Source organism: Geospiza fortis, unplaced genomic scaffold, assembly GCF_000277835.1.
Source record: "Geospiza fortis unplaced genomic scaffold, GeoFor_1.0 scaffold333, whole genome shotgun sequence".
NCBI lineage: Eukaryota > Metazoa > Chordata > Aves > Passeriformes > Thraupidae > Geospiza > Geospiza fortis.
Genome location: NW_005054347.1, coordinates 2,050,326 through 2,076,497, shown reverse-complemented (window position 1 = coordinate 2,076,497; position 26,172 = coordinate 2,050,326). Strand labels below are relative to the sequence as shown.

At 45.3% G+C, this 26,172-nt stretch overlaps 1 protein-coding gene across 13 annotated transcripts in view; it reads right to left on the bottom strand.

Moving 5' to 3' along the window:
* Positions 1-26,172, bottom strand: part of PTPRF (protein tyrosine phosphatase receptor type F) — a 286,072-nt gene that overhangs the window by 74,873 nt on the left and 185,027 nt on the right. For 8 of the 13 annotated variants that reach the window (XM_031058683.1, XM_031058685.1, XM_031058687.1 and 5 more), the window contains exon 6: positions 15,519-15,629. In XM_031058683.1, the coding sequence (XP_030914543.1) occupies positions 15,519-15,629 (111 nt within the window). Of the gene's footprint in view, positions 1-6,253; positions 6,266-15,518; positions 15,630-26,172 lie in introns of all 13 variants that reach the window. The other 5 variants (XM_031058681.1, XM_031058684.1, XM_031058686.1 and 2 more) reach the window with 1 other exon arrangement.

Below are 26,172 nucleotides of genomic sequence, written 5' to 3'. Positions count from 1 at the left end.
TTAGTGTTATGGGCCTATTTAAGCAAGGGTAGAGAAACAACTGTGCTCAGTAAATCTTTGTCTCCTCTGGGCAAGCTCATTTCAGTCTGTAGTTAAAAAGGGAAACTGCTTGGATGTGTCTTGCCCAGCAGCTCTGCTCTCCTCTAGCCTCCTCCACTGGAAAAGCAGCCCCGAGCAGCGGCCGGGGTCACGACTGACCGGCTGCGAGGAGCCTCTCCCTGCCAATTACGCTCCTCCATCCGTGCACCGGGCTGGTGGGGCAGTGACTGCTGCAGTGCTGGGGGCAGCTGGGAATGGGGCAGGAGCCTGAGCAGGGCCAGATCACAACAGGCCACGGGTGTGGCCAGCCCCATGGGTGATGGGGCCTGGGGACTCACAGCTCTGCTGGGCTGCCTCCTCCACCGCGGCATCTCCGCAGACAGCAAAGCTGCTGACAGCCCCGTGAGCCGCAGAGGTGTCAGCTCCGCTTGCCAAGCTGGCTCTACCCAAATCAAATTTCACTAGTGCTCTCTTTGATGATTCATCCCCAAACCATCAGGATTGCAGAAATAGACTGAACACAGAAGCCCCCACACTTGCATGTACAACAGAGCTAAGACTTTGTGATAAATTAAACAATACTGTCAACATCGTGTGTGTACTACACATCGTCTCAGTGACAAAACAGGGCTCATTAGCTCCTTACCAACCAGGGTAAGGATAACTTAAGGATAACTGCCTTTGCAATTTTTTTTTTGAGCATATAAATCCAAAGTCTTGCTGGATGCTTCTTTTAATCAATTATTAAATCTCAAATCAATACCTACATGAGCAATCACCAGTGAAGTGTTACCTGACCAACGGGGCAGTGCTCCCCAAATGAGACAGAACTGAAAGTGTACTCAAATGCTATGCAGTCATGAGAATACAGACTTAACCTGATGGACATGGCAATGGTTTAACATGATGGAATGTATTTCCAACCAAAGCATCCCAGCACCATTCATTAAGAGTCAGGTTTGTTTTCCAATGAACATGACGTCGAATTATTCCAGGTAGAAGCTGTTCAAATTCTGTCCCCATCAAAGGACCAAACCCACCCACCCAAGCTGTATTAACACAGAAAAAAAAGCAAACTTTGAGGATAATGCCATAGGTGTGCACAGAGCACTCACACACATGCACAAGGCAAACAGGCTGGCAGGCACTGGAGGCCACTACAAAGTCAGACAGACAGTGGTGGAAGGGCAGGACAGGGAGAGGGAAGGTGCACAAATACAAACAAGGCCCTGGAAAGACAATAAACTGGAGGACACAAGGCCATGCAGAAAGGTCAGAGCCCAGCATGCACAAACACATTTTCACTTCCAGCCCTGTGAGACCAGAGGCAGCACAGCCTGCTGCAGACTCCCCTCCAACTCACACTGAGTCCCCATGTCAAGCTCCTGCTTTCAGGGCGCTCCTGGGGCTGTGTGAGTCCCGTTGGTGCTGTGTCACCCTTGATGTGCCCTGGAGAGGGGCAGGAGTGGCTGTGCTGCCTCTCCCGAGGGATGTCAGCAGCTGATATTGCCTGCTCCCCAGTAGGGAGGGGACAGGCGCTTCACTGGGGCTCAGGGCCCTGCAGCAGCGCTCTGCAGGGGGATGGGAAGTCACTCTCCCCACCTGTGCCACACACAAGGGAGCAGCAGAGGTGATTGGTGCATTCCTGTGCTTAGAAAAGGGATGAATGGCAAGGAAAACTCTCCTGTGGATCAAACAGTATGAGACCCCCTCACCAGCCTCAACACGGGCTGTGCCTCCCACACACCACAGCCTGCAGGTGCCGGGAAGTTGTATGGAGGCTCAGCTCTCCAGCCTGGCAACAGAGGAGTGCTTAAACAGGCTTCTGTGGTGCACTCCTGCAACCCAGAATGGCTGAGCCATCTTCCCCTCATTTGCACACCGGCAGAGCTGCTGAGATCTGCACCAGAGAGCAGCAGTGCCCAAGGCATCCGGCTGCTAAAAATGGATGCCCTGTGTAGGGGTCAGCTCTCTACATGAGAGGTGGGAGGAGGTCAGGGCAGTGCCTTCAGTAAGAGATCTGGCCCAGACACTGCTCTGTCAGGAGTATATGCAAAGGCAGGGATGGGCTCCATCAGCCTCCCATCCTCTTGGGGGATAATTGGCAGCTTCTTGTCCCAGTCAGTATGGAGGGAGAAGGGGAGATGCTGTCAGTTAGCATTAGCAAGAGCTGGCACAGCTCTCACAGCAGCTTGCAGAGCACCATCAACACATTCCTCGGGCTCAAGCCAGCAATTTAAGTTGCTAGCTTCTCTAGCATAAGAGTCTGGTAATAATTTAAATCAGTGTAACTCCTCAAAAAGCAACATTCTTGGAATTTCTGTCCAATTTACAAGTCAAATCGCATGGGTTATTACAGTCCATGATTCTACCTTAAGTGCTCCAGAAAATTTTGTTTTCTTCGTTTTTTGCAGCAATGAAATTTCCCTTTTAATTACAATTTTCTTGACTAGAATTTGCAATAATTTTTTTAATCTTCTTTTTGGATAAGGATCAGAAGAAGGTGGTTCAGAGGTTTTGCAAGAACAGCACAGGGAAAACTACTGTGAATATTAAAATTATTTCAATGGACAATACTATAATTCAGGGGTTTAACTAAACCTGCAGACTGTCAAAAATGAGATTCATTATAATTCATCCTGAGAACAGGCATCATAAGGGCTCTGTGCTAGTCCACTATTCTGCGTATCTCCCCACTGAGAGCATTCCTTAGGAACTGAAGTGAAACTCGGAGCAGTGAGTGCAGTGCAACCTGAGCCCATGCCCTGGATCTCACAGGACTGGGAGAAAAGACACTGTGGAGTCTGGTTCTCCACTCACAAGGGGGACTGCTGAGGGAAGGAGGGGAGCAAGCAACACTAGAGCCAGAAAGGTTGAGAAATGTTAATAATTCAGCATGCACTAACATGCACATTCCTTGCCTTGAGAGCAAAGAGCTTAAATCGATTGCCTGGCTCCTTTCAGCACGGAGTGGCTGTTTCCACACGTCTCAGGTTCCCTCTGAGAGTGAAGTTACCCCTTTGGAGAACCAGGGACACCCTCCTCCCTGCTGCTGGCTGCAAAAGCTGTAGGCTCTAAGCTCAGGGCTCTCAGGCTGGTGTTGTTAGTCCCCCTCATGTGCTGAGACACTGCTGGATCCAGTGAGGCTCTGCTAGAAACACAAAGTGCCGGGAGGACTGCCCAGGCTTCCCAAGTCGTGCAGCGCTGCTAGGGAAGGGGTAAACCAAATTTCCAAATTTTCCTGCTGGCTCCCTTGGCCACAGTACAGCTGAGCAGATGACAATGCTAACACCCCTCCCTCTGGTCTGCAGAGATCCAAGCACCTCTATTTGCCCACTCCTGCTTCAGGGCCTCCTTTGCACCACGCCTACCTGGCATCTAATTCTGGGCCTCATTTTTCCCCTTCCTGTGTGCTCACTGGGTGCTGCCCCACGGTGATGGAGCTGTGCTTGTGCTCTGCACGCTTCTCTGCTCCTCCCTGAGGCAATTCCAGCTGCTCTGGTCCTGACATCCTCTCCCCTTTGCCTGTCCTCTGCACGAGGGAACAGCAAACAGAGTCCCTTTTGCTCTGAAGGAGAACTAGGACTGCCAGGTCTGCTGCTCCTCCCCAGTCCCAGCACAGACAAGGCAAGGTCAGGGGGCTCTGCTCTAGCCTCCCAGCTGGGATGAGCAGCAGAGTGCAATGCAGGGGCACATCTCTGAGTGTGAGACTGTCCAGTTCATTACTGGAGCCAGGCAAGCTGAAGGATCCCTGGTGAACAGGGTGCCTTCTTGCCCTCGCCAGACTGGTCACCTGCCAAAACTCCTGCCTTCCTCAGGAACCACCTCCTCCAAGTCAGGAAGGAGTGAATTTAGGAGCTATCCTCAAATATGATCATTGGTCTGGATGGTTTACTCATCTGTAGACACCTTTCATCTCTCCTCAGTGCTATCATTTTACAAAAGGACTTCAAACGGAAAGGCAGCTGCTGAAGTCTCACAACCTATTGACAGAACCAACAGAAGGAGAGGAAAAATTGGAACCAGAAAAAATGCATTTACAGTCTAATCTTGTGCTCAAACAATGCTGTACTATTTATGCTCCCAATGTATCCTTGAGTGCTGACATTTTATAGACAATTTCCAAAACAGGGCCTTGCCATTTTTGGATTATATTTCAGCTATAAGTTTTAGGTCTAATTATTTGTGCTGACAACCACATATAAAAGAGGATATATCATTACAGTGGTGCAGCACTGGAGACACATCAGCATTCAGCATACTGACATACTAATAGCAAAGTAAGGGAGAGCAAGATTGTGGAGCTCTGCAATTTGCATTTGCTCTTAGAAATTTCTCTGATGAAAATAACACAACATTAAGGAGGGGAATAAGAGAAAAGATCCCCTGTATCAAGATAAAATAACTTGTTAATAAATAACCTTGTAGCAGTCACAGAGCAATAATTAAATGCATGGGTTAGCAGTACACAGTTTTAAGTAAAGCTGGAAAAATGTACGATGTAATTATCAGTGCCAAACAAATTATAAGCATGGCAAACCCCAATGGAATATTTAGAAACTAATTTCTGGCTTCACATTAAATATTTGTGTATGTAGGTATTTTTGGTGGAGTGGGAAGGAAGGATTGACACAAAGAATGAGAAATTTTTCACTCCTGCTGCCTTATACCCATTCTCAGCTGCCTCCCTTCAGCTAAACCATGTGGCTAAAACACTTAAGTGCCCTGTCAAAGGTTTAGTCTCCAGAGGTGTCTCAGCGATCACAGCAGTGCTTCAAATTCACTGAAATCTGGGAGGCTTTGGGCCTTGGCTTTGATTTCCTCTCTTTTCTTCCTTGTTCTCATTTTTTATCATTGTCTTGTGCTGAGGTAATTTTATCCTCCACAAAATCTATTTTTAGAAGGTAAACAACAAAGGTCCCGTTCCTCAGTACACTCTAAATGAGAGCATGTTCCAGGGAGAGAAATGGGATCGAACTCAGTGTACTGAAACAGCTGCTATGACAATTTGTTAAAACTTGTTCCAGTGACGATCATAAGACAATTCATCCAGCTGCCTGATAGTTTGTGTGAGACAAGCCAGGGTCTCTTCCCCATGCCACGTGGGGAGTGGTGTGAGCATCCCTTACCTTCAGTGGGGGTGGAAGGACAGACCCCCATAGAACCTGTTCAGTGAAGGAATCATGTCTGGAAACTAAATCCACACTTCTGCCAGAAACACCAGCTTTCCTCAGCATGAAATCAAGAGTGCCTTGAGCTAGGTCTGGAGCTAGATTTAATTTAAAGGCTGGAGTTGCCTTTCACTACTGTCCTTTATTCACCTCTGGCTCTCTGAGAGCAGCAGGGCAGAGCAGAGCAAAGCACCAGTCAGGTTTTCTGAGTGGCTACAAGCTCCTGTGCGTCACCATGGGCCTCCCTGAGCCACCTCTGGTGTGGCTGGGGGCACTGCCAGAGCTCCCTGCCCTCCTGCCTGCAGGAGGAAGATCCAGCCCCAGAGAAGGAAGGAGAGGCAGACCTGATTGTGCAAAGGGCTCTTGTCTGAGCATGGACAGAGCATGGAAAATGGGCTACCCAGTGCAGGGACTGCTGAGGAGCAGAGAAGTTGCCTTAGCACAAGGGATCTGGATCTCAGCCAGCTGCCCCTACAGCCTTGTGGCAAGGGAGGGCAGCATGCTGGGTTCTCCTCCAGCTGAGATCAAAGTAAGCTTTTTGCCTCTAGAGAAAGCTAAAACTTTTAAAGCTTCAGGAGGAATTAAGGAACCCACACTCTCTAGCAGCTTGTGAGGGGACTGATCATTCTGATCTCTGCTTCCAAAGACTGTTCTTGCTTTCCAGCCAGAAAGCAGCAGCAGTTTAGAGGATTTACACTTGCACCTAGCACGACTAAAGGGTTAGAAAAGGACCCCACAGAGAGCAGCATGCACTTCTTCCTACCCTGCCTTTGACAAAACTGCCCCGGCTGGTATTTGCATGCGAAGTATGTTCTGTGCACTTTAAATCTCAAGCAACAAAAGCATGCAAGCAAAGTATCAATGCCATCACCAGAGTCACAGCAAACAGTAAGCAGATTTCACCAGGCACACTGTGGCTGTGCCTGGAAAGGAGCCAGTCTGCAGGGCCCCCTCCCCTTTTGGGGATGGCTCTCCTCTCCCTACTGGAAAAGTCCCATCTGACGTGGCGTACTGTAGATGGATAAGAAGTGAAAAGGACCAACCTTCTCGCTGATCTGAGAGATGAAAGTTTGTTTTGTTTGATGGCAGAGTGCGATGAAGATGAGGAGGGAATAAAAAAAGACAAGGAAAAACACAGAGAGTAAAAACAGGCCAAGCTTCATCTGTCCGCACACCACTGAAACGACAAGACAAGACTACAGAGGTCAGCCATGACTTCCCACCAGGCACACACCACTCCACGGCAGGGACAAGAGAGGCCACACTCACACTGCTCTGGCCCAGAGCAGGGCTGGCTCCGCTGCCTCCCTGACCCACTCACCCCTCCTGGCTGCAGGGCAGAGGGGACTGCACATCCCACACATCCCCACACGGAGGGTGCTTCAGGGACGGCCCCGCTCTGGGCCAGGTGCTGGACACACAGACATGTTTACATGTGCAGAACACTCACACACACACAGAGGAAAGGACTCCAACCATCACACATGTGCTCCCATACACTCACTCCAGCTACAGAGATGATGGTAAAGGCACTTTAAACCCATTGACCACACACTGGGAAGACCATATATGTAAATCCAATTTTTATAAAGTATGAAAGAAATGCTCCAAGTTGTGAATCGAAAATCTTCTACCATGAAGAGCTCTTCCCCCTCTCCAAACAAAGAGCTAAACGCAGCAGAGAGGTATTAGGCAAGTGACAGACATGCACAGTCTCAGCTGGGCTCAGTTTTGAGAGCCTTATTGGTACATTGTGCTGCAAGTGAGAGATGGACAAGAAATCAGAAGGACAAAAACACCCAGAGAATTGAGCAGGTCCCAGTTTTTGTTCCTGCGGGAGAGACAGCAGAAGGTTAGTTGCATTTTCCTTATAGACAAAGGAGATCTTATTTCTGTGGCAGGAGTGACCTCACTGCAGCTAGAGATCTGTGGCATACCAGCTGTAATCGAACCCTCGCTGAGAGAATACACAAATGGATTTGATAGTTAAAGACTGCTTATGAGTCACATTTTTGATGGGGGAAGGAGAAGGTGGGGGAAGGAATTTGCTTTCCAGCAGAAACACTGCAAATTAGAGAACAGCATGTGGCATTATACAGTGCAACAGTACAGTAAGCCATTTCCAGCACTCAGAGGACAGGATTTTAACCAACACTGACACAGTACAGGCAAGGCAACAAGCTGCCAATAACAGCTACCACAGTGGCCTGTGGAGTGTAATGGAGCTTGCTGGAGAACAGCAAAACATTTATTTACATTTTTTTTCAATTCAACTGATACCAGGGAACTTGAACCAGCCACCTCAGAGCTTAACTGAGCTGTGAGGGCCACATCGAGCAAGGAGCGCCACCAAGACATCTTTAAAACAGTCCTAAGTTTAAAGTCCAGGTTTCCTCCATCCTGCTTGAGGAAAGGGATTTACCTCTTGCTCTACAAGACCTTAGCATAAGGCTCATTTGATCCTGTGAGACCCTGTGATGGGAGGGAACCTCTTTATTGCTGCTCCCAAGCCAGCACTTCATTTCCTAATCTAATGGAGCGTATCACATCTGCATGGCTTCAGCAGGCAATGAGGGGCTCTGCCTCCTGCTCAGCTCTTTCCAACAGGGAGGATTTGTTTCCTGCCCTTGCTCAGGAAGGACAATGCTTCTGGCAAACCAGGTGTGCTTGTGGAAGGCTTCATTTCTGGAAAGCAGCACTAATATTGCAATAGAGCAACACAACCTCCAAGTGCTACCAGTGTGGACCAACCCACTGCACCCACTGGGACTGTGAGACTGAAGGGCAAGAGGCTGGTGAAGGGTGTGAGACTCAGGGATGCTGCTGGAACAGCTACAGGAATACCTGCCCTTGCTGCTGAAGCCCCCAGAGCCAACCCCTCTCCTTGGGAGGGACTGAGAGACCCTGGCCAGACCAAGGGGACTCACTGTGGTGCCACTTGGCCTGCTTGGGGACAAAGTGACGGGTCCTGCTCCAGCTGGAGGACAGCCAGCAGCTTTGTTTTGGGGAATCTGGCAGGGATCATACTGCATCAGTGGGCATGGACAGGAGCAGGCTCCAGCGGTGGCTTTCCACAGGTGTTGACACTTCAGATTAGAGCTGGAAAGGTGAGGAGACACGTGTGAAACACATTAATTCAAACAGATAGCTTTCTGGTTTGTCAAACATGAACAAGTTTAGGACCTGCTGTTTGTCATTAATTGCTGGATTATCTCTTAATCTCATTTTATATTAGTGGTTTATAAGCAATAAAAACCAGTAGCAGGCTATTTTGGAACAGCTGTAAAGCAAGAGGGCAGAAAGTTCTCTCTGCTCTTCCCTTAGTTAAGGCTTAAACAGCTGCTGCTTATCTGAGATAAACCTGATAAATGGTAAATTGAAAGTTTCATCTCCTTACAGGTTCCATTCACATGATCCCTTATCTCCAGTTCTCTATCCATGTCACTCCTAAGGTAAAAAGCACGTTTTATCAATGGCTTCTCTGCTTTTTTACAGAACAAATGACTGAGCAGTGATGGTAAATAACATCTGCCTCCCCACCATGCAGGGACAGAGGCAGAGAATTTAAGCCTGGGGTTACCCAGAGTAGTCCCTGTGCAGAACACCATGGCTCACTAGGCACGCTGCTGCGTCCTCATGAACCTGAGCTGCCTGGCAGCTAAGCTGAACATGCCAGTCTAAGTGCAAGCCAAGTCACAGCAGAGAAGCCATCAGAGGATAGCAAACTCTAGAAGGTAAAAACAGGGCTCCATTTGAGATCCAAGCTGAAACAGCAAAGAAGCAAAGAGCAAGGCCATATCAGACACACGTCTGCCAGTCCTGACTGTCAGATGGCTCTCATGATCTACAGGCAGAAATTCTTATGCTGACTGAATTTGGCTTTTACTCTGCCACAGATGTGCTTGTCTGTGCAGCAGCAGCAATACTCCAACCACAGCAGCTTGTTGCAGAAAGAATGAGTTTGGATTTATGGGGGACTCTGCTTTTGAATAGTCTTGGTCATTAGCAACCTGAAACAAGGCAGGGGACTGTGGCCAGAATATGAATGTACAGGTCTAAGAGTTTAGATCACTAGCTCAAAGAAAGGAACACATTTCCAAAGTGGGAAGCTAATACTTCCCTGAAAGCATCAAGAAAGTTCATCATCCCAACTGGTATTGCAATTCTACTGGGAACTGCCAGAATCTGTCCTGTGTGAAAACCCTCTGGTGCTATGCAAGGCATTAATATAAAGGCCAACCCATAGACTTTGGAATCCAAAAGACAGAGAGGTTAACAAAAACCCAGAGGGGGATGAACCTGTTCCTGCTTATCTCCAAAAGCACATCTTGTGTCTCAAGGATTCCACATAAATCAAATTTTATCCTTTACAGCTTTTAGTGGTATAGAGGAACAAAAGGACAGATTGTCTTTTTTACGCCAGATTACATGAGAATAAGACAACCTTCCATTATATCCAATGAATAATGCTCTCATGCCACAGTGATGAGTATATTCCATCCCAGAGAGACAGACAGGATGCTCAGGGTGCCCAACCATCCTTTCCCCATTCATAGTGCACACACATGCATGCATGAATTCAATTATGAGCAGAAAATCTCAGAGCACCAGAGACGTATTTCTTAGTCCTTTGTGCAAGTGGATATGGAAGGGGAGGAAATGGACATTTAGTTGGCACAGATATGCAGGCCTAATTGTTCCACAGATGTCTGTGCAGGTCATATGGGGAGGAGGGGGAAAGAGGTTTTCAAGTTCATTTCTGTGTTGCATTATCATACATTGAGCCACCAGTCACTCTCCTTCTATTTTCCACAAAGGTCATTTTACAAATAATAATACTTGAGCCTTGCAATGCACTTTGAACCATCAAAGGGCTTTGCAAGGAACAAAACTGTTAAGCTTATTTGGTTGAGTTCTATAAAGCACATTGGAATCTTTAGATAGAATGTGCTAGCTGAAGGACAAAGGACTATTATTTATTAAACCACGATCGTTAGAAGTATTACAGCATAGCAGAATGCTCACAGAAACACACTGATGGTGAACACACTTCCTTGCCAGGAGAAAATATGACAAAAATATTCATAGTAATATTAGGGGAGGAGAAAACTTGTCAGAAGCCTCCATGTGCTTCTCTGGCTCTGAAGCTGACAGCACCATGAGCCACAGTGCCGGTGTCACGTGCGGCACAGCCCCATCTGTGCTGGCCCCAGCCTGCTCCCAACCAGCCAAGTGCACCTCCCCACACCACAGGGGTCATGGGTCACAGCAGCACGGCCACAGCTCCAGCATGGAGAAGCACCCAGGGGTAGAGGAAATAGAATTAAAAGTACTGAAATCCCATAAACAGGAGTGCCCTTCCTTCAGCAGTGTCACTGGTCTCTGCTGCACTGCAGTGTTATCCCGAGGTCAGGACTGTGCAGGGACTCAGGGACATTGTGGCCCTTCAGAGCCGCGGCCTCCCTGCCCATGTGGCAGCTGCTGAGGGCTCTGCAGCTCTACCACAGCCTGCCTTTGCTTCTCCTGATGGTCCGGCGCACACATCTGTGCAGAGCAGCAGGCAGGGTCACCCAGTCTGACTCAACTGCTGCTTCATGTTTCCTGTCATCCAGACATCTCCCTCACAAGTCTCTCCAGTCTCTGCTTGCCTGTGATCACTGCCAGGCCCTCAAGCACTGGCAGTGCCCCTCTCTGGTCAAGTACTGTCACCCCCAACAACCCTGAGGAGAGGCAGGTTTAACAGAGCCCACTGCCAGAAGTGTGAATACAGCTGGGCTGTAAACAAACGTATTCCCTTGTTATTTAGCCATTTTTCAGACATCTCCAGTTTTGGTTGCTGACCGTTCAACCACTGTCCTCAGCTTTTACTCTTCTCCTGGCAATAGCCTTGAGCTTTGACTGCTGTTGCTATTTTAGCTGCTTTAATATTACATAAGCAGAAAATGTTCTTTTTAAAGGCGTCAAGTCTTCTTGCTCCAGGCCTGTGTCAGTCATTCAGAATTATTATTATTTACACAAGGTCCCTGCTGCAGTAAGTATCATACAGCCACAAGTAGTCATTTCAGTGAGCTCCCTCCGTGTCTGAGCCTAAGCTACTGCCAAGTTCTCAAGGGTAAAACCCTGCAGAGGCCAGAGAATTGCTGCTAGGGACAGAGCAGCAATCCGAATTTCATTTTGGGTGATGGCTCCTTGGTGAAATTTGGCAAATAAAATTTCAGACTCCAAGCAGGGTTCCCTACTGCCAAATGAAATACTAGCCCGGCCTTTCTAAAAGCAGATCAAGAAAGCACAGGTTTTTGCAGTAATACCATTTCTATTTACTGCAGTCTGATTTACTAGTTTGCTATTTAGGGACAAAGCAGATAATTCAGTTTTAAATGACCTTTTTTTTTTTTTTTGAAGTAGCTGTGCAGCTCCTTCTCTACAGTACGTGTAACACTTTGGGCTAGAGAACTCACTGCACTTGCCCCACTGGGATGTGCCTTGAAGGCCTGAAAAGCAGCACTTAAGAAGAGAAAACTGGGCAGCAGATTTCTCATTTGATGGCAAGTATGCAGCTGGGCTCCTGTAAGCACTATTCTAATAGCACTGGCATTGCTCACTGCTGTAAGCAGCACTGGGGAACATTTGTAGTGAACTCCACAGTGTATTCTTACATACACTCTTCCTACTCATCTGCTTCGTGTGTAGAGAGACAGGAAAGGGTAGAAAACCCCTTCATATGGGGAAAGAGGAAAATAACATTGCATCTATTGTGGGGTGCACCACACAGGCCACCACCTTCACAGGCATTTTGTGGACAAGACTTGTGGCTGAAAATTCTTCTCTTGGTGTAGATGTCCCTGAAGTTATAGGCAAATGAAAAGTGAAGTGTGTTCCTAAAAACTCAATAGTATAGGTGAATCAGTGCAATTACACTATACTCCCAGAGAGCATGACAAAATGACACCACCTTTTTTTTTTCCATACTACATCCAATCTGCCTTCTACTCTTAAATCAATTCCTTAAATGTCTTGAATCACCATCTTGGATCTTTTGCTGCTAAATTAGACAGCGAACTCTCCGGATTAGAGGAATCACATCTTCCATGTTTCTATTCCCTTCCCTTCTCCCTGCAGCACCATGAAGCCCCAAATCTAATCATTTACAATATACCCTGGTAGATGTAACCATGGACCACAAAGGGATAATTGTTTCTTCATGGTGGTAATGATAACATCCAGACCAGCACTGGCAAACGTGCTTGTGGTTAAGGGCCGGGGTAGGAATATGCCACTGTGCTCCCTTCAAAGTCTGCTATGGTGCAGATAGCCACCTTGCCCTGGCATCCTCCCTGCTCTTGCTTTCACCCTGTTCTTGCTCCTCTGATGGTCTGGATGTTTTGGGCCACCCTCCAGCAGTGGGAGGCAGGCAGCTCCCAGTGCTGATTCCAGCCCCTTCCCAGCTCAGCAGCAGCAGCCAGATAGACCCATCAGTCCAGAAGCAGAAGGCTTATGAGGATTGCTTTCCAGCACACTTAGTAAGATGAAAATAATAGCTCCAAGGAAAATGCATCCATTTTCCTTTACAAATCCCTGGTGTGGAAATGTTTTAACTTTTAATGAAGTCCATCTGTGCAGAAGTGCTGGCTCTAAAGGATTTACAGAGACAAGACACTGGTGTAGCCTGCTACTTCCTCCTCCTGTTTTTCCATTGATATAGAAAGCCCTGAGCAGTGCCCAGATACTCCTTCTCAGCACCCAGTCTCTTCCTTTGTTAGCATGAAAAGTATAAAGATGCTAATGAGCCTGTGCTTTCTAACACAGCCCACTCACAAAGGATTACCTGGGAGGCTAGGAAAGGGGAGAATATGATCAAAAACATAAATCCCCAGAGTCAAGAGACAAACAAACATTTGAACTATTAGAAAAGCAATAGGCTGTAAAAGAGAGCAGGCAAAAGCAGTCCCAAGAACTACACAGACTGGAAATTAGTGCTGCTGCTCAGCACTCAGCCATGCTTCCCAGGGAAGTGGACGACTGCTTCGGTATTCACTACAATGAGGTCAATCCTCATAGAACCACCAAGCAGTGGCAGTGCAGCCCACAGACTTAATTTCCACTGTAATTTAGCATTAATTAATGTCCTCTCTAGTAAACACGCAGGCACTTTCTAAAGATCCTAGTACAAGTCACTGATGTGTCTAATGACAATACTGTAGGACTATCACAAAAAGAAAAAAAGTCAGCATTTCTATCCTGCAACCTAGACCTGAGAAAGTAAAATATTTCTATTTTTTTCCTTGCATTAAAGAAATAATATACTGTTCTTGGTTTGGGTAACTTTTTGAAGTCTTTAACTAATGTAGTGACAGTAAGACCTATTTTTGGTAGAACATTTGCTATCAGAAACTGTAAACAAAAATACCATCTAGGACCTAGTATGCACAGGAAATACCATTTGACAATGTCATCATAATTTATGGGGTGTCATGTCTTAAATATACAGAAAGACTTTATCAGGATCATGTAAGTTGGAGATTCACATTGTAAAGATTATGTGCAAGAAAAAGGCTTGTTCCAAACATCTAAGTGTAAAAAAGTGACAGTTAACAGTAAAACATATGTCAAAGAACATGCTTTTGTTGGCGAACATGAGGATCCTCTCACATGTGCAGACCACCCAGAGCCCATGCTTAGCCCCAAGAAGACAGATGAACCTTGCTGAGCACAAGCCAAATGTAAAATCCAGTACACTCCTCAGTCCTCCGGGATTCATTTGCTAAACAAAGAGCGTTCATTAGTAAGAAATTGTAAAGTTGTTAAGAAGAGGCTTTTCTACCTCTTGAAGCTTTTGTGCCTTTTTCAGCCACATGTCTATAGAAAATAGAACATTGACAGTCTGAGCATGTCACTGGAAGCAAAAGCATCCCAAATACTGCAGCAATACAGCTGGATATCCACACAAACCTATGCAAGAACAGCCAACCTGGTAACTAGAATCCTTTCTCTCAGAGAGCAAAGGGTCAGTCTGGGATGAGTTTTAGTACAGCTTGCCTGGAAAATGAAATTGCAAGAATACAGGGAATTTAAAATCATCCATAAATACACTGTGAGAGTGAAATGAGTGATTCCACTGCACAGCTTCATTTTCTGAATATGCTTAATTGGACACTTCAGTCTTCCAAACACTCTTACAATCCAAATTAGGCTGCAAAATAAAAAAGCAGTCCCCCATAATAAGAAACAAAAACAGTATCAGAAGCCACCCCTAGAAGCAAACACACAGCATGAGAAGACTTTATCATTCTCATGTCCTCTTTACATACTAACCCATGCATATACAGCCTTAAGATTTTCTTTCTTTAAATCAGAGGAAGGAAGAAATGAATATGAGATTTTATTATTAGTCTGTTGATTTACTATATGGAAATAAAATCTGGTTCTAACTTCCTAATAAGCACCAGCACAAGAATGTTCTTTCTTTTCTTGGGAAAACCCATAACTAAATTTCCCAGGGGCTCCTGACCAATGACTCTGGCTGGTTCTACAGTTTCATATGAAGCAGCATTTTTTTATTCTTGCTGAAATTAACAGAAAGTGTACAGGAAATTTAGCACTTGCTTCTCTCCAAGCTAATTCAAACACCTTCAATGTAAAGCAACAAAACTGCCAGGAGACTATCCTAATATAAAACCTAGTTATTTTGGTATGTTGAAAACAGTTTTAAGTTGGCAACATAGCATAACCATTAGAAAAACTGCCTTACATGAATTGTGGCTAATTTCCAACAGGTTCTCAGTGTGACCCATTAATACCCTGAGGCTCAATCATTGATGCATATAAAATGGATTAGGACAACTCCAAAAAACTGTTCAGTTTTTAAAGGTATACATTCCAAAGCAGAGGCCTAAATATTGGCTCAGTACAGCTGAGCACCTCTGGCTGGTCAGAGCATGACCAGTTTTACACCACTCCACCAAAGGTTAGTTTATACGGAAACAATTAAGCCATGCCTTGATCCCAATCGAGATAACTATGACACAAAAGTTAAGGAGCTCAAGAGAGAAAGGAATTCCCATTCTGCTCATGTTTCAGTATTTTACATAACACCATATAAACTGCAAAAACAGATTTGCTTTGTGAGTCAAACACAACGTAGATCGAAGATATCATTGAACTTAACTTGCTGGTTTTTGAACAAAAGACCCCATCACCCAATCCACAGTGTAATCAGGGCAGAAGGCAGGGAACGTTCTCCCTTCACTGAAAACCACAGACATTTTGAGAAGGAGGAGAATGACCTCCTTGGGTGGAAGCTGCTCTTACCTCGAACATAAAGGTTGGCTGGGGCAGAGTAGCGGGTTCCTGCACTGTTGGATGCAACACATTCATATTTGCCTTGGTCTGACTCCTCACTGTTCTCTATTTGCAGAGCTCCTGTACACAAACAAGATGAAACAGACAATTCAGGTTATGGCAAATCTGGTAATCAGATCAACAGCCTCTGAAAAGGAAGGCCATGCCCCACACTTTTAAGGTATCCTCCTGGATAAATATTTCATGATGTTCCCTGGACCCATAAGATACCAGCATGCAGCCAAAGGTACCCAGTCTGCTGTTAGAAACTTGTGAAATTGATTATTGTTATTTTTCTAATGTGCAGGGAACAAATTACTGATTTATTTCTAACCATCCCAACCACTTCTATTTTTTTGCTTCAATAAAGGAAGAAAACATACACATACACACATATTAATTACAGCTTCATATGGGACTCCTGCCTAATAAAAGGACCTTTAATAAGTCTTTAATCAAAACAGGCAAGCACAAAACACATTTAACTGTAGCTGTTTCTTATCTGATCCACACAAAGCCTAGCAAACACTCAATAAATTACGACTCTCCTGCAGAAATTGGCAGAGTCCCACCCCTCCCACCTCAGCACTCTTCCTTGGTGATGTCTCAAAAAGACAGCTCTTTTGAGAAAACACTTTGCCTTCCGTCAACTTTTTTCCATGTTAGTGCTCTCCGTATTTTTTCAGATTTCATCATATACAATATAACATTACAAAGTTATTCTGATACATGAAAGATAGCCATCAACACAGTACACCCTCAATGCTGCACGGTGCTCGTGTGAAGGACACCCTCCCTTTGTCCCAGCTGTGCCTGCTCCCCCAGCTTTGGGTCAGAAATAGCTGTTTATCCCAGGCTGCACATTCCTTGGGATATGATCTGATCCCATCCCCAAAGTGCCAAATGCATGAGGGGCTCATGTAAATAATGGCAGTAATTGTCAGGGCACACAGAGTAGCAATTTACATGGGGAACCTGTACAGTACCAGTGATGTGGAAGTGAGCAATGCTCTCAGCTGGTTTCCTCTCAATCTACTCAACACATCCCACTGGTGTCCAGCAGCACTCAGCCTGGCAGCCTGGCCTTTCATCCAAATTCATGCCCAGCACAGATGACTGCACAACTGGTCACATCTAAACTCCCTTAACTGGGCTCCATATGCAGACTAAAAGATGGAGATGCAGAGGAAGAAAGAAGCAGGATGCATATGACAGCAACCTGGCACTGCAGGAGTGTGTGGCCTCTGGCCAGACACTGAAGTGGCTGCTGCTCAGCCTGCTTTCCCCAGGCATTGTGGGAATAATTTTTTAAGTGCCTCCAAGTGCTCAGATTCTGATGGTTAGTATTGCCTGCAGGAAGGGAACTCTGCTCACAAACCATATACCAAACTAAAAAAATGTTAACCCCTTTGCTTGTAATGATCTGAACTCATTTCTGCCTGCCACGGTTGAAAATGACCACTGAGAGCTGCACTGAGAATAGCTGGTGAAATTGCCTTCTCCCTTCTTGCTGGTTCAAGCTGCAGAGGTCAAACTCAGTTTTTCTTATCATCAGAACAGAAGAAAAACTAATGTGAATCAACCACTGCCACCTACATTATTTAGAAGGATAAATTGAGACTGTAGCATAAGCCTATATGTCATGGGGAAAAATGAACTTCCCTGGGTTCTGCCATATAATAAAAATGATGTACAGAGCCCTCCCTATTGTTGCATTAGTGCTGGAAATGAGGCTAGACAGAGAAAGCTCGTTTGCAAAAAGTATTTCCACCTACTAACAAAAGGACCTGCCAGCCTGCCTGGCCGCAGCACTCTCTGGCCACCTGCAGGCTGAAGCCTACAGAACTCTGCTGCTTGATTCAAGGAAAAACAGTGAATTTCTACATCCTGTCTGGGAAAAACATCTTCAAGCAGACAGCAGCATGATAGGCAGTGGAGCAGGACAAAGTTTCCCAGCATTGACAAGATACAGAGAATCAGAGAATCTAGAAATGGAAAAGACCTATTAGGTTACCTCGTGCATCCCCGGGGGCTAGGGCAGGATAGTTCCCTGTTGTAAATGTACTTGTCTTGTGTCCAATTCCATTTTAAATGTGCCAAGTGATAGGTCTTTCACCACTTCCTCAAGGAATTGATGCCACTGCCTGGTTATGCTCTCTGTCAGGAAGATTTTCTCGGAACTCACCATATATTACCCCCCTTTGTAATTTCTGCTCATCATTCCTTGGGCATGCATGTGCTGCAGAGCTCATTCCAAGTGCTTCCATCAAGCTTGTGTGGGAAAAGCTGTCTGTTGCAAAATATACCCAAGCTTAATAAAAAACCCAACTGGCTGGGCTGGAAGCAGAGCCAGCTTCAAGTGATAGTACTATCTGCCTAAAAAAAGTAAGATCCCTAGATAATTCTGCCATAAACATAATAAACATATGACCCTTTTAGCCATTTAATACATATCACTGGTATTTTTTTACCCTTTATGCTTGTGATCACCATGCCTCTTAAATGTCAATCAAGCTGTTTTTCATCTTTAGGGACCTCAATAGCGGAAAGAAAAAAAGAGAATGAAGAAAATGAGAGGAGCTTCAAAAGAAATGCTGTTATTGCCTGTCAACACGGACCAATTTCTAGAATTATACTATAAACATGCAACGTGTCAGCAACTGCCTACAAACTGCTCAGGGACATTGGGCAAGGGACTCTGGGTTTGTCTGAGTTGGCACAACTATTCAAATTAGGGTGCGTCAGGAGAAAGACAAGAACCCAGAGCAGAAGGAAGTTAACACAAACCTTTCATACGAAACAGAAAGAAAATAGGTCCTGCAATAAATCATCGTTAGACAAACATACAGATCCTGCAGCATAATTGACAGCCAGCAGAAACTGGAAGGATCATGGTAAACTGATTGCAGTCAGCAGGGCTGTAGGGGTTTTCTTGAAGGACAACCTATAACTAAGTGATGGATCCAGGAAAGTGTAGGGTGTCTCAGAGTACAAAGATTTACAAATAAAGTTAAAAAGCTCAGAGATTTCTGGAATCAGAAACCTGGAGACAGACATGTGTCTGAGACTTGGGAAAAAACTTCCTATAAAATGCTCTCAGCCCTAATTCAGTGATCCGAGAGAAAGAAAGACATCATCTTTTGGAGGGTTTATGTCTATGCTGGACAGGACACATAGAGTACAGGAAAGTTAAGAGCTGAGTTCTGAGTAGCATGTTTCTCTGAAATTCATGGAAGCTGCATCCAAAGACGCTCAAAAGCGCAGTGAATTCTTTGCCTTGACAAGTGCAAAGGATCTGATTTCTATTCCTAGCTCTGTCAACATCTCATAATCTTCTGCGCCTCTGCAAACCAGGGCTAGAAAGGCTGATTTACTTTTATTCATTACTTTGGGATTTATGTTGCATAAGCTGCTGAGTGAGGTCTCGTTCACACAGGATGTTACTGCAGACTTCTCACACGGACTCCCCCAGTGCTCCCGTGCCAGGTGCCTTGCTCACACTTGTGTGGCTGAGTCCTGATGTGCAATCAGACAGCAGGGCTTTGGTGGATGCATGAGGAGCATCTACCAGGACATGGATACAAGCACACATAGGAGCAGTGAACAGCTTGTTTGGCAGCTTGGGGGGCTCTGCAGCAGCACATGCACATCAGAGTGAAACCTGTCCCTGCTGAGCACCACTTGACCCCAGCTGCTCCTCTGCAGCAGGGCTCCAGAGGAAGAGAAGAACAATTCCTCACCACACTGCCATGTCACGCCAGTCTTGCTTGTGCCTCAAACCTGCTCCTGATAACACATCTCAGCTTATCAGAGAGCTGACAGCTCCTGAGAAAAACCCTGTCAGCTCTCCCGTGCCAGGGAGAATGGTGACAAGGCAGAGTTTTCTAGGGCTGAGGGCAGGAGTCAGCCCTGCTGACTGACAGGCATTCCTTACTTTATATTCCTTATTCCTCTTTACTCTGTGCTGGTATCTTTTTGCCAGCCTCTCCCTTTCCTCTCCTAGCTTTGCTTTTGCTCTTTAACTTGGGCATAGACAACAGCCCTGTGAGCAGCTTTCCAAGATACTTATCTATTCAAATATACTTGTGCTCAGGCAGAATCATTAGTTGCAGTGACAGTGGTTAAAAGAAGCATTTAAAAAGTGCCCTGCACAGAGAAAGCGTGGGGAAGGCAGATCCTGATAAGGGATGATTTTTGGCAGTGCTGGGTACTGTTGTGCCATGGAGGGCTTGTCACTCTCTTCTCCGGGTGACAACTCAAATGTAGAAGGCTCTGAGCTGCCATACAAATTGATCTCTCTGAAATGCTGCTCTGTAGCTCATTGGGAGCTTGTGCTCTCCTCTTCCAGAGAGCACCACACGGAGCCAAACACCAGAGCTCCTGGGGCAATGCTTTTCCTTATCAATTCAGGTTGGAGCTCCATGCCCAGCAGTGGGAACAGTTCTTTTTCTCTACCAGGGCATTGACAGCCTCAGTCCTCTGGGCTCACAACTGGGGGACTGACTTTTTGCCCTGGTTATAAAATCAGACATGGAATTAAGTGCTCCTCTAAGCACCCAAGAGTCAGAGAAACCAGGCTGCAGACACAGCACTAATCTAAGGAAAGGACTTGTAATGCAGATGCAATGAACCCAGCTACCTGACCAGGGCCCTTCCTCTCAGCAAAGAGGCAAATTTAGCCCACCAGCACACTAGAGCACATGGCTATCCTAAACCCCTCCCTTTTCCTTCCCCCTGCTTCCCATCAGCTTCTTTCACAAAAATACTGACTTCTCCTCCAGCAGTATTCTTAGCACCCTCTTCAGCCAGCTCCCTCTTCAACAAGTGCTCAGGTGTGGGTCTCAATCCCTTTTGCTAAAAATTTCCTCCTGGGGAAGGAGAATTTCTCTAATAAAATCCAGAGAGCTGTGCAGTAGGGTCAAAGACAATCCCAGACTGAATAAGGACTCATAAATGTGAATATGGTGGACAAAGAAACAATGGGAAGCCCTGACAATGGGAGAGTTGGACTCTGACATCCTGGCTGCTGCCCGAGATAACAAACACTTGCTGTGGGAGCTGTGAAAAAACACCAAACCATGTGAGAGCCACTAAACAAGAAAATAAGCATTTCCCATATTCACTATTTTTGGTAATTTATAACAGCAGCATCTCCCAGCTGTTCTAGAGGATTGTACCTAGCCTCCACAAGCTACTGGCACTGCCAAATATGCAAAACAAGGTAACTACAAATGTATTTTCATTGTTAGTGTTCATTACGGTTATTATGCCTGTGAGGATGGGGATTGGCATACAAGGGGCCTGTTCTGGATGGCAGCACTGCTAAGAAATCACTCTTCTAAGCACCAGAGGCAGCTGCTGATAGTACCTGACTGCTGCCAGGAGCTGGACTCAGGCAGAGAGGGAGGAAAGGAGACCCAACATTCTCGGCAGTGTGAGGCCTCCTCTTAGACAGGAGATTCTCAGGATGCTCTGATCCCTCACTAGCAGGTACAGGGAATCTCAGGGGACTCTGCCTCAGAAGCAAAACTACAGCACTGTCAAAAGCACAGTAACAGCTCTGTGTGCTTCTAAAGGGACATGAGTCAATCTGAATGTGACAGTAAGAAAAACGGCATTACAGGCATTTCCAGGCACTACCCCACCCAGCCTCCCCCTGACACTTCTCCTGCAAGCAGATCTCATTTTAAAATGGTTTTTCTTTTGCTTTCCTTTAGTGACTGGAACAGCTCAAGAAACAGGAAGAAAATCCTATAATACACAAAGTACAACCAAATGTACAAACACATCCTCAAAAAGAGACAGCAAAATTCTTTTAGCTTCCTCTAATCTCTTTGGATAGCTTTACGCTCCAGCTCGCAGGATAGCGTTGAAATAATGGAGCTATATTTAAACCAGTTCACTTGGGACTGGAAAGGTTTAGCTGCAGCTATACACAAGTCGGTGCGGGTGTTTACCTGGCTTCCCAGACAGCTTCTGACACCCAAGTGAGCTGATCTAAAGTTAATTCAGACAGACCTCTGCTACGCTGACGTCTGCAAGGAAGAAATACTCTTATGTATAGGAACCTCTGATATTTCCTGTGGTGACAGAAAAGTAACAAATAAATCTGACTGGAAAGGGATAATGCCTGAGATGATGATGTTTCTTTACCTCCTCATGTGTATCCAATCTAGTGCCTGCTCAGTCCAGCACCCACTAGAAACACAACTGCATTCTCCTCTCTCTTACAGCCCACAGCAGGAAAATGCAGCCAGGTTTCACAAAGGGTTGAGCGAGTTAAATTGCAGAGAAATGCTGGAAATTAACATCTTACATTCTACTTTCAAAATATAAATGGGGCAGAACTTGCTTAAACATGGATTTGCTGATACTATCTGTGGGTCACCTTAAGAAGCCAGCTCTTGCCTAATCTGACAGGCATTTGCCAGCTCTATGTCTTTCAGATGAACAAACAGTGATTTCAAGATTAAATTACTCTCAGGGGCAGTCCCAGAGGCGTAAAGAGTGAAGCTACAAATGGAAATTCTGAATTATGGATGGGAGTTTCTCCCATTTAAGGGAAGCCAGAGATGTCTAGGACAGAAAGGACCAAAAATGTGTGGGTAAGGTCAAAAGAGTTTGTTTAGAGACAAAAATCTCTTTGCGTTTGGAGGGGTGCGTGGTAGAATATCTCAGGTCATCCTCTGTCTAACGACATGCTGTTCCCTCCAGGTAGGCTTGCCACTGGTCTGACAGAAATGCCTTGGATACCATCCCAAGAACTCCAGACACACAATTCCTAGCAACACAGTCACAGCAGCAATGAAATCACACCAAAACCACCCCTTCCCCCCGAACATTATCACCAAAAGGGTTCATTTAGAGTAATTAGTTCACCCTTCCTTTCAGACCAAATTAATGGATTCCAAAGTATCAAACTTACCTTAATGAGGAACAAGAGTGCAGCTGGGTATAGAACATGGCAGAACAGTCACTTCTACATGGACACAACCTCACCATCATAAAAGCACTTTGATCTAATCTGTCATTATCTTTAGAAATTCAATGACCTCCATTTTAAATAAAAGGCATCAGGCTGACAGAAATCCTCTAGGAGAAGCCAGAGAGCAGCACGTGGCTTCTGTTTGCTCTCACAGAAATGTCATATTTGACATTCAAACAGGACACATATATTTTAAATAATGTCAAGAACACTCTTAAAATACCTCATCAGGACTCAAACGGGGGTGGGAAGGGGGTGGGGGTGCGGGAAACTTATGTTTTATGAAATGGATGGTTCTTTTCACAGAGATGCCATCGGTTCCCAAGCAGGACGTATGGAGCATCCATGTGGTTCTGGTGCTGAGTCACTAATGCCATCAGCTAGGACGGGCATGCAGCAAAGCGTGCGGGGAGGCCCCGGGATGGCTGCACGCTCAGCGTGCTCGGCCGGCAGCTCAGAGCGGAAGGCGAGTTAGCATTCCATCTGTCACTTCATTTTAGCATTTCCAGTAGAAACAGGAGATGAAGCAATAGTTTTAAGGAGTTTGTAACATCATAGCTGTCAATCTCCAGCGTTCCAAACGGAGGAATGACAGATACATAAGCCCATTCATATAAAAATAAGGTTTGCAGTCTTCTTCCCTGACCTAGATTTGCTACAAAGGCAACTTAATGCAAATACATAATCAAACACCAATTCACATTTACTCTAAAATCACTTAACAGGAGCTGAAAACATTAACCCCCAGCAACAGAACCAGTTCCAAGAATAAGATTATTAACTTCCAGCAGTGATTCAGGGAAAAGGGCGAGGAAAAGGGGGAAGGGGGAAAACCGAACGAATGAGGTTGTGTTGATTTATAGGTAGCAGTCATTCTGTCAAGAAATCCAGAGGTCAGTCAAGAGGGATAACCAAAATCACAAGAGAATTCAGAAGGGCCTTAGCACGTAATGCTGATTAACATGCTAAAGTTAATCTAAAGAGACAGCTTTGAGTGTTTAGGCTAGAAAAAACAACACTCCAATTGGAAAGTCATTACTGGTGCACACAGGCTGTGAAAACTACTACAGGGACTGTGCACCAGACTGGGCTGGGCTGTCAAACCAGGGCTGGGTTTAATTCATGAGGGTTTAAACAGCCGGACACGCTTCTGATTTATCTATTTAAAATAAACCTTAATGATGCAAAACAACATCAGAATGTCCAGCTCAGAAAGGGGAGTCTGGGTCAGTGGTTCTCCACTATGCCATCACATTAGAGGGTGAGTGCATGAGGAACACAAACGTGCCTCTTATCCCAGAGCCACATTTGCTCAACTTTTCAAGAATTTTTCTCCTTCCATTTATAGTTTCATGACCATCAGCAGCAGCCCAGATGAATTTGACTATTCTCTTGTGAAATGTTACCTCCATACACTTACACCAAAGCAATCCATCTAAAACCCCCGAGACACAAGACCTCAGAAGGTCACAACTGTGTGGGAAGTACAGAGACTTTCAGGAGCTGCAATAGATGTCAACTCTCCTGTGGTGGAGGCCTGGGAGCATCTCCCAAACTTTTGCAAACTTTCCGTTGAATAACCCCCTTTCAACAGTGCAAAATTGCAATGGATGAGTCTACAAGAAATCACGCTAAACTCAACTGAAATAAACACACTAGTGGGAGAGTGCAGATGAGCGAGAGCACTGGCAGAGTTAGGGCTGAGAGTAAAAGCTGGAGATGAGAAACACCGGAGGAGAAGGGACAAGGCAGACAGGAGATGGAGTGACGTGACAACTGGAGGCACATTTCAGCATTCTTACCTCTGATCGGTGTACCACCTGGTGAGGTAATTTGAATGCAAATAAGATTAGAGAGAAGCATTAGTACAAAGAGGAAAGGAAGAAAATTATAACTAAAAAGCAGAAAGTTTTTTTTAAAGCTAGAATTTGTATTAGCGCGACAGGAATAAACAAAAAGAAACTGATGTGCAATAAAAGTCAGAGTGACACTCTCAGGAGGTTAGTAAAGCTTATTGCTTTCAGGAGTGCAGCATCCAGCCCTGCATATTGCCATTAAAACCCCCACCCTCACGAACTGGGGCCAAACTAAGCTGCCAAGGTGGCACTGCTGGCTGGCCTCACCACTTGCATTCACCCACACCAGTGTTCAAGCAGTTGAGATGGAGGACACTTTGGGGAGATGGTGCAGTGCCCCTTCATTCCTCATACAGAACAAGGAGGGTGTGTCCTGGGGCTGTGTGACTGTGAGTGTGCTGGGCAGGACGAGTGGGAAGCGCATGGTTGAGGGCACTCGGTGCAATTTGGCTTTGAGGTTAGAATGACCAGTGGGACAAAATATGCTCACTTAAAGACATTAAACTAAGAGGAAAGGGTAATAAATCAGTTTTGAGTCATTCTCCACATCCACATAACCCTTGCATTGGGTTCCCTCTGGCAAAGAAATTGGTGTCATGCAGAATTAACTTTACGTACAGAAATATTTCGAAATGAAGTGGTTTCTGGTAACGTTACAATGGCACGCTAGCCAGACCTCTGTAGTTCCTGTCTAATTTGGATGTTAGCAGAAGAAAGGAATCCCTACCCTCTTTATAAGGCACTGGAGATAATTTTACATGCTGTAATGAAGAGTATCTTATAAGGAGGGCTTCTCTGGGAGTAAGGTTAAATTATCCTGTTGCAATAATCTTTAAAGGTTCATTTTATGAGGTCAAGGTATTTAGCAAGTGGAGGCTCCACTGGTCAGTGTCTTGAGTTCAGTGTACAATCAATACTGAAGCATGATGGAGAAGCTCCAGATGGGCAAATTGGCAGGGAACCCTTCTAATCCTCACTTTTGTCCCCTTGGTCTTAATTTGCACATATGAAGGCTGTTAGTATAAGGGAGAGATTCATGCAAATTTAATCTGTAGGCAGTTCATGGTATGTGTTGGTTTTATGCAGATTTGTAGGATCTGAATACCAAGCACTTACCAAAGAAAACTGAGGAGTTTAAACAGACAGAAAAATAGGGTTAAACAGGACACAGTGTGTCAAATCATGTTCAGTGTATTGATTAATAAATACCAGTATGCATACAAGAGTGTCGTGTATCTCAGATTTACAGCTCATTCCATTATCCACAACAATGATCACCCAATGGGAAAGAAAGACAGAAAAGAATTTCTGTAAATACAAAGAAGGCATATTTTAAGCACATTTAACTTGCCTCTTAAAAAGTAATTACAATATTTCTATTTATTCTTTTTCTTTTCTAAGTACCCTTCCTTTAGGCAGAGTCCCTTTTCTGAAGCAGGAGCACAACTCAAACTACTCATTTTAGCATTTTCCTCTGCCAAGATGACATTATCCCGTTTTAACTTTATGTCTCATTATATTTTCTGATGCCTTCTATCCAGAGATGACTGAAGCATCAGGAAAAATCTTGCAGAGACTGAAGTTGTGGGTAATCTCTCTCTTGGAATAATAATTTGCTGCTTACTTATGTATCTTAGTAACTACTGCTACCCTTAACAGAACAATTATACCCAGAGATATTTGCATGGAATAGCACAGCCATGGAAAACAGGGTTATTTCTTTTTGCCTGTTTGGAAAGTTTGCCAAGTGATAGTTTTGCCCTGTTTGGTCTAGGGCATTCCT